Source organism: Cyanistes caeruleus, chromosome 26 (assembly GCF_971803275.1).
Source record: "Cyanistes caeruleus chromosome 26, bCyaCae1.hap1.1, whole genome shotgun sequence".
In the NCBI taxonomy this organism is placed as follows: Eukaryota; Metazoa; Chordata; class Aves; order Passeriformes; family Paridae; genus Cyanistes; species Cyanistes caeruleus.
Window position 1 is genome coordinate 5,695,259 of NC_141726.1, and position 17,396 is coordinate 5,712,654.

At 53.7% G+C, this 17,396-nt stretch overlaps 1 protein-coding gene and 1 long non-coding RNA gene across 3 annotated transcripts in view; one reads left to right on the forward strand and one right to left on the reverse strand.

Annotated features, from left to right (window-relative positions):
- Nucleotides 1-752: 752 nt before the first annotated feature.
- LOC147649289 (uncharacterized) lies at nucleotides 753-11,119 on the reverse strand. The gene is made up of 2 exons (XR_015279310.1): nucleotides 10,952-11,119; nucleotides 753-2,920 (listed from the first exon to the last, which is right to left on the reverse strand). It is a non-coding gene; the product is annotated as an uncharacterized LOC147649289 (long non-coding RNA).
- ARID1A (AT-rich interaction domain 1A) overlaps nucleotides 9,991-17,396 on the forward strand; it is a 53,167-nt gene continuing 45,761 nt past the window's right edge. Inside the window, exon 1 of one of the 2 annotated variants that reach the window (XM_086863357.1) lies at nucleotides 9,991-11,158. In XM_086863357.1, coding sequence (XP_086719483.1) covers nucleotides 10,061-11,158 — 1,098 coding nt within the window. In that variant the 5' untranslated portion in view covers nucleotides 9,991-10,060. The remainder of the gene's footprint in view (nucleotides 11,159-17,396) is intronic. The other variant, XM_086863356.1, reaches the window with a different exon arrangement.

Here is a 17,396-nt window from a genome sequence, read left to right on the forward strand (position 1 = left end):
TGGCTCAGTCCCTGTGTGAACAGCCTTGTGATTTGCAATAATCTTATTACTGCATTCCACCAGCCCATTCCTCAGGATTCCTGTGCTGTTCCAGAACCTCATCCAGTTCTTCATTTGGGATATTCCAGTTTCCTGCACTGATGCCTTAGGGTGTTGTCAGGAACCACCTGTATTAACACTTTTTCAGTTCCTTGTGCTCGTGTCACTTAGAGCCCATCCGTAGCACCAGTTCTGAGACCAAAGCTGCAGGAGCTTTCAAAGCACTCTCTAGCCCAAAACTTCCCATTTCAGCACAATCCGGCACTGCATTTTTAGTCATTTTTTTACCCACAAAACTTCTCTTGCCCTGACTTTCATACTTTCCAATTTAATTGGTATTTTTACATGATGCACCAGAACAAACACTTTATTGATTTGGGGATGGGTAAGATCTACTGTGTCTTCCTTTACCCAGAAAAATTTGCTGCCCTATCAAAGAAAGACATCATGCTTTGTCTGGCATGATTGCAACCTTTGTTGTATTTTATCTCTACTTTCCTCTACATCTTTTCCCCCCTCATGAGGAAAAATAATTTAAGTTTTGCATCTCACTGAGGTCAGGCTAATTAGCCTATTATTGTCTGGACATTACTTTCACTGTCTTTGGCTTTGAGTTTTTTCCTTTCTCCTCTTAATAGGATGGCAAATTTAGATTATTTTTGTACCTCTAGAAGTGGTGGAAATAAATTCACTCATTTTCATCACAACTCAGCTGTAGTGCTTCATGTTTTGGTTGAATTTTGTTTATTGGTGGGTGTTTTGGTTTGGCTATGAAACAGGTTAAAAAAAAAATAAAAATTTGGAAGTATTTGCAGAGTTCTTTAAAGCATAATGATAATGAGCAGTTTCTTGAGCAATGGATCCAGGGCTCCGTTATCCTGTGGGATGCTGATAAGTGCCAGGGGCTCGTTGCAGCCTGTGGCTCATCATTGCCCTGCAGAAGTTCTGCTCCTCATGCTGCCTCAGCAGTATTTACTGCTCTCAGCCTGTGTTTAAACAGAACACGAAGCGTGCTGGGCACTCTGCACACATGTATGAGGCAGTCCTGCACAAAATACTCGCTAAAAATAGAGCAGGTAGGTGAAACAATAGCAAGGCACTGATTGCAGAGGGTCGGGATGAGCTGCAGGGCCCTCGGTGTCTGCCTGAACCCAGGCACAGGAAAACCCGGGGTCATTAACTATGTTTCCTGAAGCTGGGAAAAGTAATATTTTTAAATACTTTGTTTCATAATACTGTTAATTTCACTTTTTCTGACAGCTGTAAAGACTCTGACTCTTTCTGATCACGTTTCACTCAGGATCTAATTCCAAAGATTGGGATGCAAGCAACAACCATTGAATGTTTGGATTTGGAGTTGGTTTTTTGTTGTTTTGCCAGATATACTCAATACTTTTATAAATATTTGAAAATTACATATTTTTTATCATTCTTCAATGTATCTGGAGCTCAGTTTTACAGAGGGAGCTCTGCAATGGCTTTGTTTTAGTGAACATGTGTGTGATATCCCGGCCTCTAGCAGCAGTGCTGTTGCTGAGGTGTGATCACGGGCCTTTCTCAAGGCAGAGATAACTGATAGATAAAAATGACCTCATTTCACAGTCCCACAGCTGAACTCTGAAAGTCCCAGCAAAGCTGGGCAGAAGGTGTTTGGATTTTTGTTTCTGACAGAATGGCACTTGTGGTGCCTGTTTGAGCCCTTTGAGCTCGACGGGGAGGAGGCCTGGAGCAGAAAATCAGTCCCATCCCCACACAGGGACCTGAGTGTGTGGGAAGTCCCAACACTCCCGGGGGGCTGATTACAGAATTCAGATTGGAATTATGCTTTTATGTCAGACTGTTGAAAGGTAGATAAGGACAATTTCTGTTTGACCCTTTCTTGGCCAATGTTTGCAAGCTGCTCAACACCGTGTTTATGTGGAATATTGCGATTGTTTTGGGTTATTCATTTTTTCAGCAGTTATTTGTGCCTGCCTTTGTACAGCTGGAATGAAGGGACGTTACTAAGTGTTCTCCCCATAGTATGAATATTTAATAGTTTGTGTGTTCCTTCTCTGTGTCGTGCATGTGCCTATATATTACCAACAAAATCTCTTAAAGTCAGTTTTTGCAAGAGATTTTCAAAGCACATCATGGAACTGAGTCACAGTGCTGAGTAAACCACTGTTGTAGAATTTCACTTAAAATCTGAATTTGTCAAACGGTGGTATTTTGCAAATAAGCACAGATTCTGCTAACTTCCCCTTGAGATTTTATTCCAGTCCGATCCAATTTCCCAGTATGGACGAACTGGTGTCTTAGAAATAAAGGAGAAATGTTTAGCCTATTGAAAAGAGGATTTTCTTTGTTTCTCAGATGTGCAGATCCTCATGTTCTGGAGCTCAGAGCTGCTCTGAGTGTGCTGGGCGGATCCTGCAAAGTGCTGAGTGCATGGCTAACTTTAAGGGAGTAGATCCTTAAAATCACCGGGGCTGCTGATGTTTAAAATTACTCAGAGACTTAAGTACTCCGATGGCCCCCGGCCAGTGGCTTTCACATCTCCTAGGACTGAGCCCTGAGGAGACGCAGTGATCAGCTGCAGCTCAATTTCCTCCTCCCGTTTTAAATATAAGGTTTAAAGCCCAAATTCTGACAGCTGTTTAATTAAAGATACTCATTTTAACCGTGAGGAATGTGATATGCAGCGGCGCTACGCCTGCTTTCTTTCTTTCTGCCTCTCCTGGCATCCCAGCTCACTCCTCTCAGCGTTAGTGCAGGGCTTGCAGTTTTCAGTGCTGCTCCGTTCCTGCTTTATCCTCTTCCATCTTTTCCATCTGCTTTATTCTGTTTGGAAAATGGCAATGTAGAATGTGTTTGGTGTAACCTTAATCCTGACCAGCATCTGGGCTCCGTTTGGAAAAAAAAAAAAAGCATCAACTGCAAGGAAGGTTTCTGTATGTTTCCCCACTTTACTAAAACAAAGTTGGGGGGGGGACAGAACCCAAAATAACCGTCGCAAAATTATATGTATTTTATTTGACCTGTTAATTAATATGCGGGTTTTAATGTGTTTTCCTGCCTGCATGGACAAACCGTGGGGCTTGTGCTCTCACCTCTGTCCCGGTGGGGGTCGAGTCAGAGGTAAACCGGATTTGGACCATTTTGGGAAAGGAGAGAAAGGGGGGAGGGGGCCGGTAATTTAAATCTGTTTTTAGCAGCCTCGCTGCTAATTACTCCCAATATGTAAAAGTTAACGCCACCATAAAACACGGGATGCGCTGAAATTCCTGCCTGATGCTTCCTGACGTTTCCCTGTTAAACTTTCCCAGGCCCGCGGAGGTCCCGGTGCGGGGCGGCTCCCTGGGACCGCCGCTGCCCCGGGGCGCGCCCCGACCCCCGGCCCGGCCCGGGCAGGGCACGGCCGCCTCCAGCTCCGGGGGGCACCGGCACCGGGCACGGCTCGGGCAGCGCGGAGCTCGCTCCGGTGGGGGTGGGACCGCTCCCACCCGGCCAGGACGGCGCTTCCCGGGGGGGGCAGCCCCGACCCCCGAGCCCCCTTCTCCATTCCTGCTGCCGCTGGATTTGCCCGAGCCGCGTCTGCTCCGCGCTCCCAGCCCGGGGCTCTTGAACTTCAGTCCCCGGCAGCCACAGAGGTCGCTTCTGAGCTCCACGCGAAGCCTTTTCCCCATTATTTATTTATTTCTCCCCCAACTCAGGCTCTCCCTCCCGCATGGCCGGAGTGGAAAAGCACGTTTAAATCCCGAAGCCGGCTTTCCCTCGTGCTGCCTCCCCGAGCTGCTGTCACAGCCACGCCGCGCTCCCACCGGGCACCGCAGCTCCTCCCGTGCCCTGCCCGAAGGCACGAGGTGATGAACATTTTTAATCAAACCGTATTGTCGGGACGCCTCGCTAAACCCCAAACTTGCGCTGAAAAATTCGCTCTCCTCGTGATCAAGCTCTGGCTTTTTAATTCCACCTGGACAGAGCGTACAAATAATGAGGGGATTGAAGTTCTGCTCCCTTTCCTGCTAAAGGGATGGATGTTTGTCAGCGATTTGGGGGTTAATTCAGACAAGTTTATTTCACATTCTGGGTCTGCGGCGTGTGCAGGGTGATAAAACCAATTGTGGATATGAATATGGGATGTACTGGATGTGTGTCTAAGCATTAAATCGAGGGGGGGCTGGGTTTTAGGTGACTTTTCACCCCATTCCGAGATCACGGTCACAGTGCCCCGTGTTTCAACACTCACTGGGGAGAAAGGGACACAGAGGGGAGGCAGGGCAGTACCCCAGATTACATCTGGGCTTCTGTAATCCCTAAGGCAGGGTGTCCCCAACCTTTAATTATTCCGTTTAGACAGGCCTAGAGCACGCCACATTTTTAAGGCCTTTTCCCTGGTGTCTCTAGGAGGCAGCCTTCAGCGAGCGAGGAGAGCTAATCTTGGCAAAAAGAGCTCCGAAGGATGTGAACCCCTTGGAAAATTCCACTTCCTGCCCAGCACTGCGTGTCCTTGGGTCTCTCACTCATTCCCATGCACTTAACGAGGGATTTCTGCCTCAGGCTACCACACCAACTTTCTAAATAAATGCCGCGCACACCCGAGCGCGGTGCTCTGCAGTTCATCTCAGCCCAGCTCTCTCTCCTCTCTCCCTACTTCCCTCCATTTTATTTCTCCGCTGGTTTTTCTCTCCAGCAGGCTCCAACTCTCTCTCCTGCTGAACTTGCCGGGAACAAAAGGCTCCGTTCCCGATCCAGCCCGCAGTTGCCGTGAGAAACTTCCTCGCCAGCGCTGTCTGTCGCTCCGCTCTCCCTCCCTCGCTCCCTCCCTGCCTCGGGAAAATGGCAGAGCTTGATGAAAAGGGGGAAAAAACCTTCTTTCTCAGCGCCTGCCTCTCCCGCAGCACCCCCCATCCCCAGTCATGACGCCTGAACTCAAACTTCTCTAAAAATACACTTTAGGAAGGTAGATTTTTCACGGGAGGGGATGTGTTTTTTTACACCCCACTGAAAAGGGGCGCCGAGGTGGGGGAAAGGCCGAGGGACAGCTTTTTCCAGACAGGAGAACCTGCTGCTGACCCCTCCCGCACGGCATCGCCAGGTCCCAAGGATTTGAAACACAATAAGTTTTCCTTCAGTGGGAAAATCCAGGCCCAGAGTTCAGATCTTTCTCTTTTCGCAGCTTTAAAAGCCTTTTTTTTCCCCCTTGTTTTAACTCTTCACAGTGGGGTTCGCAGCAGAATGTTGTTGCTGTGCCAGCCCACCCGAGAGCTCCCAAATCTGGTGGGATTCAGGGAAAACAGACTGCTGGCTCCGGATCCAGTGCAGGGGTTTTTGCAAACTCCGCTCCGCGTTTTGATTTTATTTTTTGCCCTTTTTTTATTTTTTTTTTTTTTAAGTAGATTTACTCTTCCTTCCCCGAGCGCACCGGAGCTGCTGTCCGAGGGCAGCCGGGGTGCACCCCCGGCTACAGAATAAACGGGGTTCGTTTTTCCCCGCACTTCATTATCGTTTTCCTCCCCTTCCCAATATCCCCCAATTTTCCCTGGAATTACTGAATTCCACCCCCACCCTTACTCTCACTGCAGGGTGAGCGCTGCTCTCCTCCTTCAGCCCCGTATCTCCACATTTGCGCCCCCAAAACTTGCGCTGTCCTGCTTTTCCCCCCGTGGCTTGGCTCGGCTGCGGGCCGGGGCGGCGGGGCGTGGGACACGCGTGGCAGCAGCCCCGATGTCCCGGGGGTCGCGCAGGATGCTCGGGGGCTGCGCTCCCGCGTCCCTTCCCCTCCGCAAACTCCGCTTCGCTTTTTCCTCCTCCTCGCCAGCGCTGCTAAAATAATGCATTTCCTCGAGTCAGGCCGAGTCCACTTTCCTGCCTTAAAATGCATCCAAAGTTTCGCAGCTCGCTGTCAGATGTTACCAGCGGGCTCTCGCGGGGCGGCCGGGCCGGGGCTCGCTCCCTGCCCGGGGGAACCTGGCGTGGGAAGCAGCAAAACCCCCGGAAAATCCACGCCTGCCTTGGAGCTGCTGCATTCAGAGAAGGGACAGAGTTACCTTCGCCTGGCACTCACAGCGCAGAGCCATTGTGTCTCCCCAGAAAGCGACATTATACAGTATTTTAGCATTATGTTGAAGTGGATAAGTGAGCGTTGTCTCGCATGATGCTCAGCAAACAAATAATTCAAATAATGTCAATCTTAGCAGCGATGGAGCCGCGAGGAGAGTGCTTAACCCAGATACAACGGCAGCCTAAACACTGCAAGGAATAGGCTGGGCAAATATAAACATATTGACAGGAAATGTGATTTTCTTGAGCAAAAACCCTAGAAGAGAAGCCGAGGCGCAGGCAATAGCCCTCCCGGCTCCATTCCATCTTTTGCAGGGCGCCCCATGGGTTATAATAGATGGGTCTCTTGTTCTCGGGTCCAGCGTGCACATCCCCGCACGCCGTGCCTCTCGGAGCGCTGGAAGAGCATCCTTCCCCGCACAGCTCCATCCCTTCCTGCCCAGCTCCCTCCGCTCTGCCTCCTTCAGACTTTATCACGGGAGCTGCAGCCGGCTCCGGCAGCCGGATCCAGTCCGTGTTTGTAGCCAGGGAAAGGCTGGATAATGATAACTTGTGTGTGCGAGCTGAGCCGAGGCAGCGCTGACTTTAGTCCGGTTTCCATGTCAACGATTCAGTCCATATTTGCCATCACACAGTTGGCAGAGCCCGATTTTTTTTTTTTTTCGTGGAGGGGGGAGACACTACTCCTGTTTCTAGTACTCTAATCTAGACCAGGTTTCCTAAACTGCCTTAGTGCTGGGTTAAATGGCACGGCCACCTTCATGAAGGAGACTTCCAGTCAGGAGGAGGCAGCGCGGTGGCGGTGGCCTGCAGTGCCATGTGAGCGCTGCTTTCCCAGCCTATCTGAGAGGCAGGAGCCGGGCCGGGCTGAGGGAAGCGTGCTCGGCTCTTGGGGACACGGCCAAGGGAGCACGGATGGCTCCGGCTGCGAAAAGTGAGGATGTGCCACAGGGAAAAGTCGCTGCCGGTCCCCACGGATGGTCGCGACATCCCGGGACGGGCGGGACTGGCGAGAGGATTTTCGGCTCTTAGGTGGCAATGTTGTTAAGAACTGTGCTGTCATCTGCCTCCCAGTCCTCATGGCTGGGAACTCACTGAATGCCTCAGTATCGAGTAAAGTGCCAGGGCCTCATTGATGAGGCGTATTCCAAAATCTGCTGCAGCTTTCACAAACATTTGGTAAAGTGAGTGTCTCCTCATTGTGTGGGTGGCTGGGGAATCCAGGCTGCTTTTCACATTACTATCAACACCGGGTTTCATAGTCTGACATAGTGCTCCTTGGAGGCGGCTCCAAAAGACGGACACAGGTAGAGAGGTGTGAGTTCGGGATCTTTGCCTGGATGCACCCGAGCTGCTTCCCAGGCTCCTGAAGTGAAGTGGTTAAACTTTTGGTGATGCTCTGTGACATGGTGGGGCTTTGCTCCCTGAACTAGACATCTTTGGGGCTGGGGACGTGGGTGCTTGGGATGGTTCTGGGATTGAACGGCAGAATTCTCTGCACTTTGTGCTTTTTTAAGTTTAGTGCAGATGAAACACCCAAGGAACAGTGTTTTGGTGCAGTGGGGCACCAGGGACATGAACAGAATACCAGGCTTCACTTCTGAGAGTCCAGCCTGATATTGGAGGAACCTTCCCCCTCATCTCCTTTGTCTTTCCAGAGCCCAGGATTTCATCAAATAACTCCTCTGATGAGATTTTCATTCTAGCACATTCCACAGTTTCCAAACTCTTCCAAAGAAGAGTATCTTGGTGTTTTTTGTGCTCTGTGGTCCACACACATCTCACTAAAGCCACAGGGCCTCCCATGTGAGATTTCAGCATTGTACTGGGGCTCCAACCCTTGTGAAGGCCTCAAAACAATCAGAATACCAATATCATCATTTATTACCCATTTTTTTCCTAATAGTTTATTTACTGCTGAGGAGAAGGGCTGACCAGCCACTTTGCTGGGTGGGATCTGCTGCATGTTGCACAGTCAACTGTGCAGGCTGAGAAATGGCAAAGGTGCTTTGTCTGAGGGGCAGTTTGTTGCTCTAGAAAACATTTAGAATTTTGCTATTTATCACCGTATCCCACCTCCCCTCCCACTTTCCAGCTTTGGAATAACCCCTTTGTTCCGCCACCTGCACTCTAGATGATAAATATTTCATATGGTAAGTTTTGTAATGGGTGTGAGGGCTGAGTTGCTGTCAGCAGACACTGACACCTTCACTCGATCCCCAGCAGGCACACGGTGCTGGCAGGGACCCAGTCCTGCTGCCCAGGGCTTTGCCTCCTGCGCTGGACTCGCGTTTGCTCCGTTCCGGTGGGATTCCTTGTGCTGTGTCCCGCTGGCTGCCGGGCTGGGGCCGAGCCCTGATTGTTGTCACCGCACAGGGGTCACTTCTGCCACATTATCCGTCCTATGGTGATTTCTAAAATGGCAGCCTCAGACCTCAGAGTCTCTTTTTCGGCTCCCCACCCACCGTTTTCTGATATTTTCTCTCATCTTAAAGCTGTATTTACTTCAACTTCATTTTTTCCAAGTATTTCCATATTCCAGTGGAACACCAGTACACGGGACCCAGGCCTAACCCACAGCATGCCTGCCATTTTTACCAGACTTCCACGTCCTGATTTCTGAGAACTTGGTGTTTATAACCCAAGTAACTCATCTTTTTGTCCCTCCCGCGCCCTGCTGCAGCCCTGCACCATCTGAAGTTAAACAGGCAGGTTCAGACCCCGCTGGCACAGGCCAGGCTACGTCCAGGACGGAGCTCCAGGTACATTGCTCTCCTCCCTCTTACCGCTCTGCCAAGGCCTCGGGGATGGTGGAGGTGGGAATCTGGGTCTGAAAGGGTTGCAGAAGAGCATGGCCCAATTCCCAGTTCACCTCTTGACAGCCGGGGAGCTCCAGCACGGCGTTGGGCTCTGACTGCCAGCGCATCCTGTCCCATTGCCCAACATCGTGTTGTGTCTAGATGCGCTCAGGTGGTTTTGGATCTGGGAATTCCTGGTTCCGTGCCCACCGCCCTCGCCTTGGCAGGAGCGGGGAGCCGGACTTTCTTGGATTGTCCGCGCGTGCAGTCACAGCCCTGGCGCGCCGCCAACGCCTTTTCCAGAGGGACACGGCCAAGCGGAGAGGAAATGACAACCGCTAACAGTTCGCAGAGGGCTTAATTCTAAATGGAATTTCTAGGGACAAAGAAGAGGCGCTTGGGTAACCCACGGGCAGAAACCCCAGGGCCTGCGGCCGCCGAGCGGCCAGCACGCCCCCGGAGGGCTCCGGCCGCGGGACATCGCCCGCTGCCCCCGGGGATCGCCCCGGGCGGCTCCGGCCGCGGCGGGGGAGCGCTGCCCCCCGGCCCCCGGCTCCGCCGATCCGCCGCGGGTTTTGCGGGCGGCAGCTCCGCGCCGGCGGCGGCCGGGGCCGGCCCGCTCCTCCTTTGTGACGGGGGGGAGGCTCCGCTCCGGGCCGGGCTGCGCTCCGCTCCGGGTTTGGCAGGCGGCCGCGGCGCTGGGTAAAATGGCAGCGCTGAGCCTCGTGTCGGACTGAGCCCGCTCGGCCGAGCAGAGTCGGAGCTCGCCCAGCCCGGCCCCGCCGCCGCTCGGCCCCGCTCCGGGGACGGCGCCCGCCCGCCCGCCGTGTCCCCCCTCCCTCCCTCCCGCTTCTCCCGCACCGGGAGCCCCGTCCCGGGTCCCCCCCCACCCCCCCTTTCCTCCTCCTTCCCCCCCACTCCCTCCTCCTCCCCTTTCTCCGCCGGCTGCAACCGAGGAGGTACAGCGGGGCCAGGCCCCGGGAAGCCCAGCCCAGCGGAGCCCTCCCCGCCTCGCCGAGCAGGCCGGGGGGGAATGAGCCCCCGCTGCCCTGAAGAGCCGCCCGCCGCCGCCTGAGCGGGGAGAGCAGAGCAGCGAGGCCTCACGCCGGCCGGCCAGGCAGGGAGCAGCTCGGGGGGACCGGTCCGGGGGGGGTGGCCGGGTGGGGAGGGGGGGGATCATGGCTGCTCAGGTCGCCCCCGCCGCCGCCAGCAGCCTGGGCGCCCCGGCTCCATCCGAGCTGAAGAAAGCGGAGGCGCAGCAGCGGGATTGTCCCCCGGAGGAGGCGGGGGGTGAGGCGGCGGCGGCGGAGCGCGGCGAGAAGCAGGCGGAGAGCGAGGGCCCGTCGGGGAAGGAGCTGCAGGACGGGGCCGAGAGCAACGGAGGGGGCGCAGGGGCCGAGTCCGACCTGAAGAGCTCGAACGGGAACCCGGGCCCCAGGCCCGCCGCCGCCGCCACCCTGAACAATAACCTCCCGGAGCCGCCCGGTGGCGGCGGCGGCGGCGGCAGCGACGGGGTGGGGGCGCCGCAGCCGCCGCCGCCGCCGCAGCAGCAGCCGCCCCCTTCCCACCCGGCCGCCTTGCCCCCGCCAGCCTACGGCTTCGGGCAGCCCTACGGCCGGGGCGCCGCCGCTGCCTTCCACCAACATGGCGGACAACAAAGCCCTGGCATGGCAGCGCTGCAGAGCGGGGGCCTGGAGCAGAACTACCCGGGGCCGGCGGGAGCCCCCGCGGGGCCGCCCCCTCCGCAGAACTCGCACGGCGCCGGGGCCGAGCACGGCTTCCCCAACCACCAGTACAACTCCTACTACGCGGCCGGGCGCAGCGCCGGCTCCTACCCGCCTCCCCCCCAGGCCTACGCCCTGAGCTCCCCCCGGGGCTCCGCGCCGCCGGCCGCCAAGTCCCCCGCGGCCGCCGCTGCCGCCGCCGCCTTCCAGCAGCAGCAGCAGCGCTTCGGGGTCATGGGTCCCTCGGCCGCCGGCGGCGCGGGAGGAGGGGGCACCACCCCGCAGCCCACGGCCACCCCCACCCTCAACCAGCTCCTCACCTCCCCCAGCTCCGCCCGCGCCTACCAGGGGTACCCCGGGGGCGACTATAGCGCCGGGCCGCAGGACGGGGCGGCCGCCGCCAAGGGCGCCGCCGACATGGTCTCGCAGTACGGCGGGGGCAGCGGCCAGGGCTGGGCAGCGGCCGGCGGGGCCCCGCCGAGGAGCCACCACGCGCCCATGAGCCCCGGGAGCAGCGGCGGCGGGGGACAGAGCCTCGGCAGGAGCCAGCAGGTACCGGCCGGGCCGCGTGGGGGGGGCCGGGCACGGGGCCGGGCGGGGGGCGCGGGGCTCGGGGCGGCGGCGGCGGCTCTCCCGCGGGTTCCCCCCGCCGGGCCGGCGCTGCCGGGCGCTGCCATTGTCTGTGCTGCTCGCTTGCTCTAAAATGGCTGCCTCGCCGCCTTCCCTTCCTCCTCCTCCCCGGCCTTTGTGCGGGGCTCCCGGGCCGCCGCCGCCGGGCTCCCCGCCGCCCCGGGGGGCTCTGCCGGGGGCCCGCGGGTCGGGGCGGGCGGCGAGGCCCCGGCGGGGCCGGGCGCGGGGGGCCGGGGCGGCGAAGGGCGCGCCCGGGACAACGCGTGGCCCCGGTAGCGCCGCCGCCTTCCCGCGGCCCCGCGACCCCCGGCGCCGCCCCGGGGGGGTCCCGCGGCCCGCGGCGGGGTCCGGTGGGGCGGGCAGGGCCGCGAGGGGCCGGCGGGGCCGCGGGGCGGGCGGAGGGGCCGCGGGCCGGGGCGGGAGCGCTGGCGGGGAGCTGGGCGATGGGAGCAGCGAGTGCGGATCGCTTGGGTTTGGGATTTGAATTATGGAGGTAAAATCCTTCTGTCAAAGCCAGGAGACAGTTGGTCTTAGGTTGACATCCCATCTGTGATCTGATTGGCTCCCCATCCCCTGCTCTTGGCCATTTATAATTGCCTCTGATGTAATGGTACAACCATCCTGATGAGCTCATAAACTTCCACACTCGCCTCCTCCGCCAGCCCCGGGACGGGGCAGCCCCGCGCCCCTCTCCGCATCCCCCGGCGTGACCTTGAGCCCCGCATCCCTGCGGGACGGGAGGCGAGGGCACGCTGTTTGTACCTTGGGCTTATTTTCCTTGTGATGTTGGATTCAGCCTGGAATAGAGTCTGTGTTGTCGGAACGGTGGCAGGGCCACTCCGCACAATGGGCTTGCTGTTTATTTTGGTTATGTGACTTTCCCCTCGGTATAAATGATTTCTTTGATGGATCTGAGGATGCGTTTGTTCCCGCCTGGTTTTGGCCCTTTTCAAAACCGGGTCTGTTTGGGTTCTTTATTAGATGGGAGCATGTGGGGGGTTCTGGGGTGTGTTACAGCCTAAAGAAGGAAAAAATTCCCCACACAACCAAGGATTCGGAACCAAACCTGACACCAAAACGCTGAAATCTGTCGGTTACCAAGAATTACTCATTTACATCCAAGAGAACTGCGATCGATACAGGACAGGAATCTCTAGCTCTGTGTCTTAGGGCACATTTTGACTTCTTTTGAGTGAGAGCTGATGTGTCTCCTACCCCCCCATAAATACAGACACTTCCTACAGGCTTCAGGTGCTGCTTGTGGTCAGGCTCAGCAGTGTCACAACTCTTCTGAGGAGTGGAACTAGGGAGAGCGGGCCTGGGGATTGTCATCATTGTTGCATGTGTAGAATTCCCTCTTTGCTGGAACAGGGGTGGCCAGGGAATGTGCAGAGGAGAAGGCAGTGTAGCATCAGACATTTTAGATACGGGGAAAAGAGGTGCTGGTATCTTTATCTGAAAGCCTTTGATTAAAACTGGGTTCCTTTCTGTGCTCAGACTTGCATCTCCAAGGCCTGTGGTGGCCTCGTGCAGGACTAAACTTCCCTTTTCATTCCGTGTGCTTTGCTCCAACTTCAGGCCGGGCTCGGGGACGTGTGACACCACGTAGGGTGACCTGCAGCCTGCAGAGCTTCCCTTCTTGCTCAGGACTTCTCCTGAAAACTGCTCAGTTGTTTGTTCCTTGATTACCAAAGGCACCCTCTGCTATAGCGCCTTGAGTGACTGGATTGGCTTTTCTTTCAGGTTGGAATTCTGCTCTCCCAGAGAGCAGATCTGCTCTGCTGGTGCTCTCAGAACGCCACTGGTGACTGGTAGTGAGTGCTGGAGCATCCTCAGGAAGGTTTCAGCTACTCTGGAATAGGGCCATGTGTTCCATGGAGTGCAAAGTGCTTACTTTGTAAATCCTGAAAAATCTCCATCTAGATAAAACGTGTTCTAAAATACAGAGTCAGGTTGAACTTTTCAGGTATTTCCCTGCAGTTCACTTCTGTCTGTGTTCTGGTACAAATTTGTAAAAGAAGCTTATTTTGTCTTGGCAAATGAATTTCACTTAATTCCACGGGCTGCTGACACGGTGAATGAGGAATACCTGAGTAGTCCCATAAACTGGAATTATTAATGAGCAGTTATTCTGAGAATTAGTTGGATCTGAGGAAGGACAAATAGTGAATGTAAAAGGTAAACCAGCAACTCCCTCATCTCAAAAACCAAATGACTTTCCCCGCCCAGTCCTTTTTGTGCCAAGGATTATTTGACTTAAACTGACAATTCCTTTTTTTCTGATGGAAAAAGAAGAGAAAAATGAAAAAAGCTTCCACGTGTCATCTGTGCTGCCCACAAGAAAAAGTTGATTAATAATGATGCTCCAGCCCTGAATTACAGCCTCCTGTGCTGTGTACTCCTAAATTCCCTGGATTAGGAGAATTTAAAGCTTTGTGTCTTTCTTTGTCTTGCGATGAGCAGAGCAGGTACTTTCCACCCAACTCCTGAGAAACTCCGGGAGAGCAGAGCAGAGACCTGCCAGAAACCTCCCAGGGAACATCTCCTGGGACAGGCTGGGGAGGAGGATGTGGGAAGAGCACACCTGGGAATCCTGGGGGCCACAGAGCCCAGTTTGGGGATGAGAAGCAGGGTGGTGCCTTTAAATCCCTCTTTAGGTTCTCTTCAGGAATTCCGAGTGATGCCATCACGAGGGTTTGGTCGCTTTGCTCATCGAGAAAAGCTCGGTAATTTCTGGCGTGAAAGTTGTTTGGGTGGAAGGTTCCCTGCAGTGAGAGGAGTGTGTGGTCACACCAGGGTTACTCAGGGTGGTTACTCCTGTGTGTAACCTTGGGACACTTCACCCACAGCCAGGGAGGAGCTGCTGAGGGGGAACCCAGGGAGCACGAGGATGCTCCGTGGTTTTGGGGCTTGGCTTTTTTTCCAGCTGATCTTTCTAGCTGAGAACACAGAGCAGGATCAGGAGATGAGGATGGCTGATTTGTGCCGTGTGGGGGGAGAAATCCGTGGTTTGCTGTGGGAATGACTCGTAGGAAGCCAGGCCATGGGTCCTGGTTTTCAATTCTTCCAGCTCTGCCATGGGTTTGTTTCCACCTGCTTCCCCCCAGAGCATGTAGCAGCTCTTAGTAATGCACCAGTTTTCCCAGGGACTTGGGATTTAAAGGAAACTGCTCAAGAGAAAGAACTTCCCTGCCTTTAATAGATGGGCACTTCTCAGGCTTTGGCTTCAGCAGTGTCCCCTGTAATGGGAGACCTCTTTGGATCACATTAAACATTGACATCTTGGATAACCTCCCCATAGGTGCCCTGGCATCTCAAGGCCTCTGTTATAAGTTCACTGAAAGCAGTTTAAGAATCTTACGTTAATTAAAAAAAAGCTTTTGGGCCTGTTGCCATACAATAGCTATTTTTTGTTGACTTTGATTCCGACTTTAGTAGCGAGTGAGGCATGAAAAACGTTGTTGGAAATATGGTTTTTAAACTAAATTGGCACCAAAAGGCACTGTGCTGCCAGTGAGCTGCGATGTCTTGGAATGGGAAACTGGGACCTGGCTCCTCTTGGCTCGTGGTTTTTCCTTGCTTTGCATTGTAATGTCAGGAGCCCTCGAGTTGTGTGTTGTGCACTGGAGCTTTCCAACAAAAAGGAGAGTGGTGCATCTCCTTTTCTCTGAATGAGCGATTTTAGGGCTTGGCTGTTTTGGAAAAAGCAGGAAAATTGTGCTGCTTTGATTTTGTTGCTAAAATCTTGTTAATCCTGGTGTGGACACTGGAGGTTTTTCTGCTTTATCTTTTTTAAAGAGTCTGAAGTCAACCAGGAGTTGTCTGATTCTCTTAAAATCTCTCATTTTCTGCAGTTGCATTTCCCTGATGCCCAGCTTGGAGGTGTCGGTGTTTCCAGGCAGGATGTGTGTGGGATACAGGACAGTAAAACTCAATCCTCACTTTCAGGTGGAGCTTTTCTTTTTCCCTGCCCTTATCACCACCAATTTACTGGGAAACCCAGGACAAACCACTTGAGTGTTGTGGTGAAATGGGGTTAGCAAGGCTTGCCTACTGCTTTTTATGAAGTTTAATTGAGTTGCCCTGTGAATTCTTATTTATTATCTGGGATAGGGGAGGGTTTCTCCCTCTGGTGTCTCTCCTGTAATGATGCTGTTGGTTGCAAGACAGAAATTTGATTTCTGAAAGGTTTTATGTTTGACTTTCTGGCCTTTTTTGGAGGGAGGGGCTAGAATGCTTAGTGGTTTCATAAAACTGCCCAGTTTTATTCCTTTTACCTGCTACAACTCCTGTTTCCTGTTTCTGTAAACAGGAAAGCTTTCTGTTTTCCCTCAACAAGCAAGCAGAACTTCTTCTCTGTTCTTAAATGATATTAAACTGGGCTGGGGGGTGACAGGACAGTCAAATATTCTGTTACAAAGCTGTGCCCCACTGTTCCCATAAACTTGGTGTATTCATAATGCTTTGGGTTTTTTCTGTTGTCTCATTTGAGAGCTCTGGTCAGCGGTTCCTGTGTCACAGACGTATCACACGTTCCATGAGGGCTGTGCTAAAAATCCCAGCAGCTTTCCTTCAGAGAGAAAATAATGTCTAAAATTAGGCTTAATAGTGCAGCTGTTGGTTTTATCTGTTACCTCATACACGACTTTTCCACCACTTTTCTCTCTTACTCTTTTCAAAGGAACGCCACCAATTGGAAATCCAGCTTTTACCCTCTACATCTGTGCTCTGGGTAATTAAAATATTAGAGGAGAAAATGCCCTTTCCAGTTCTTCCTCTGTGTATTTCAAATTCTCTGGCTAGTGAGTCTGATTTCTTCTTTGAATTGTGACTCCTGTGTGATGGATTGCTCTGGGGAGAAGCTCATCAGCAATGCCATTGCCCAATTCCTGCCAGGAATGCTGGAAACTCTCAAGGAGCAGCAGCAGCAAAACAGAAACCAAAGGCAGCAAATGTGCTTGGGGAAGATGAAGCTTGTCAGTATTTAGCCACTTGCTTTTTCCATCTGGAATGGTCCTTAAACCATCAGCAAGGGTGGAAAACAACATTTCCTCTTTTGTTCTGGTGGGAGAGAAAGGAAGGATACCTTCCTGCTGGGAAAAAATGTTTTTAAGAAGTCCTACAAAAGTTTTTTGTGTTGTGTGCTGACTGCAAAAAGTTCAGTCTTTAATTTATGCACGGGCAGTGGGAAATCTGGAGTGGATGTCTGTTAGCCAGAGCCATAAATCTCCAGCTGGAAGTGAATGACAAGTGGGGTGGGAAGGAAAAAGCTGGTTTTTGGCACGTTGGAACAGAGCTGCTTGGGCTGTGTCCAGGTCCCTCCTGCCCGGGTGGCACCGCAGGAGCTGCTGCCTGTTTGATGTCCCTGGAAAAGCAGGGGAGTTCCTCACCTGCAGATGAAGCACGAGTCCTTTTTGGGGACCATGCTGGGCCCATCAGTTGAGTCCAGGAAAGTTCCAATCCCGGATTTAACATCTCTGCTCTCTGGAGATGCTGCTTTTGGTTCTTAGGGCTGAAGCTGTGTGGGAGCTGGGTTTCAGACAGCCTTTTGTGGGGTGTGAATGCTCAGCGTGGCTGCTCCTCAGTGGGAGATTTGGGAAGGGCTGAGGCACCCAGGGTGGGGAGGGGAATATGAATCCTCTCAGTCTCATCCTGTGTTGTGTGACCCCAGCTTCCCTCCCCAGCCTTACCTGGATACCCTGAGACCCTTCCACAATGGATTTCTGTGCTTAAAGCAGCTCCCAGGGCTGCTGCAGGAGGAGCTGCTGCTCCCAGGACTCAGCTCCTGTGCCTGTTTTACAGACATGGGTTAATCCTGTGTTAACACAGGCTGCAGGAGTTCCCACTCCTCACTCTTCCCTGCACCTGAACTCCAGCATTGTGACCCTGCAGTTCAGTCCTGCAGCTTGAGCATTGCTGAGGCTTCTTGCTCTGCAGCAAGAAGAGCATTCCCAGGTTTGCCACACTTTCTTTCTGAAGTGTTTCTGCTTTCTAAGTGACAGCTCAGTATTTACACAAAGTGGGCATGAGTTCTCTGTAGTGAAATGTAAAGGATGCTGCATAATGACAGGTAAACTTAATGAAAGCTGCTTCAGAATTTCTCAGCAAAAATTCTTTTGGCTTTAGGTGTTAAGAATAAAATATAGCTGGAGTCTTAATT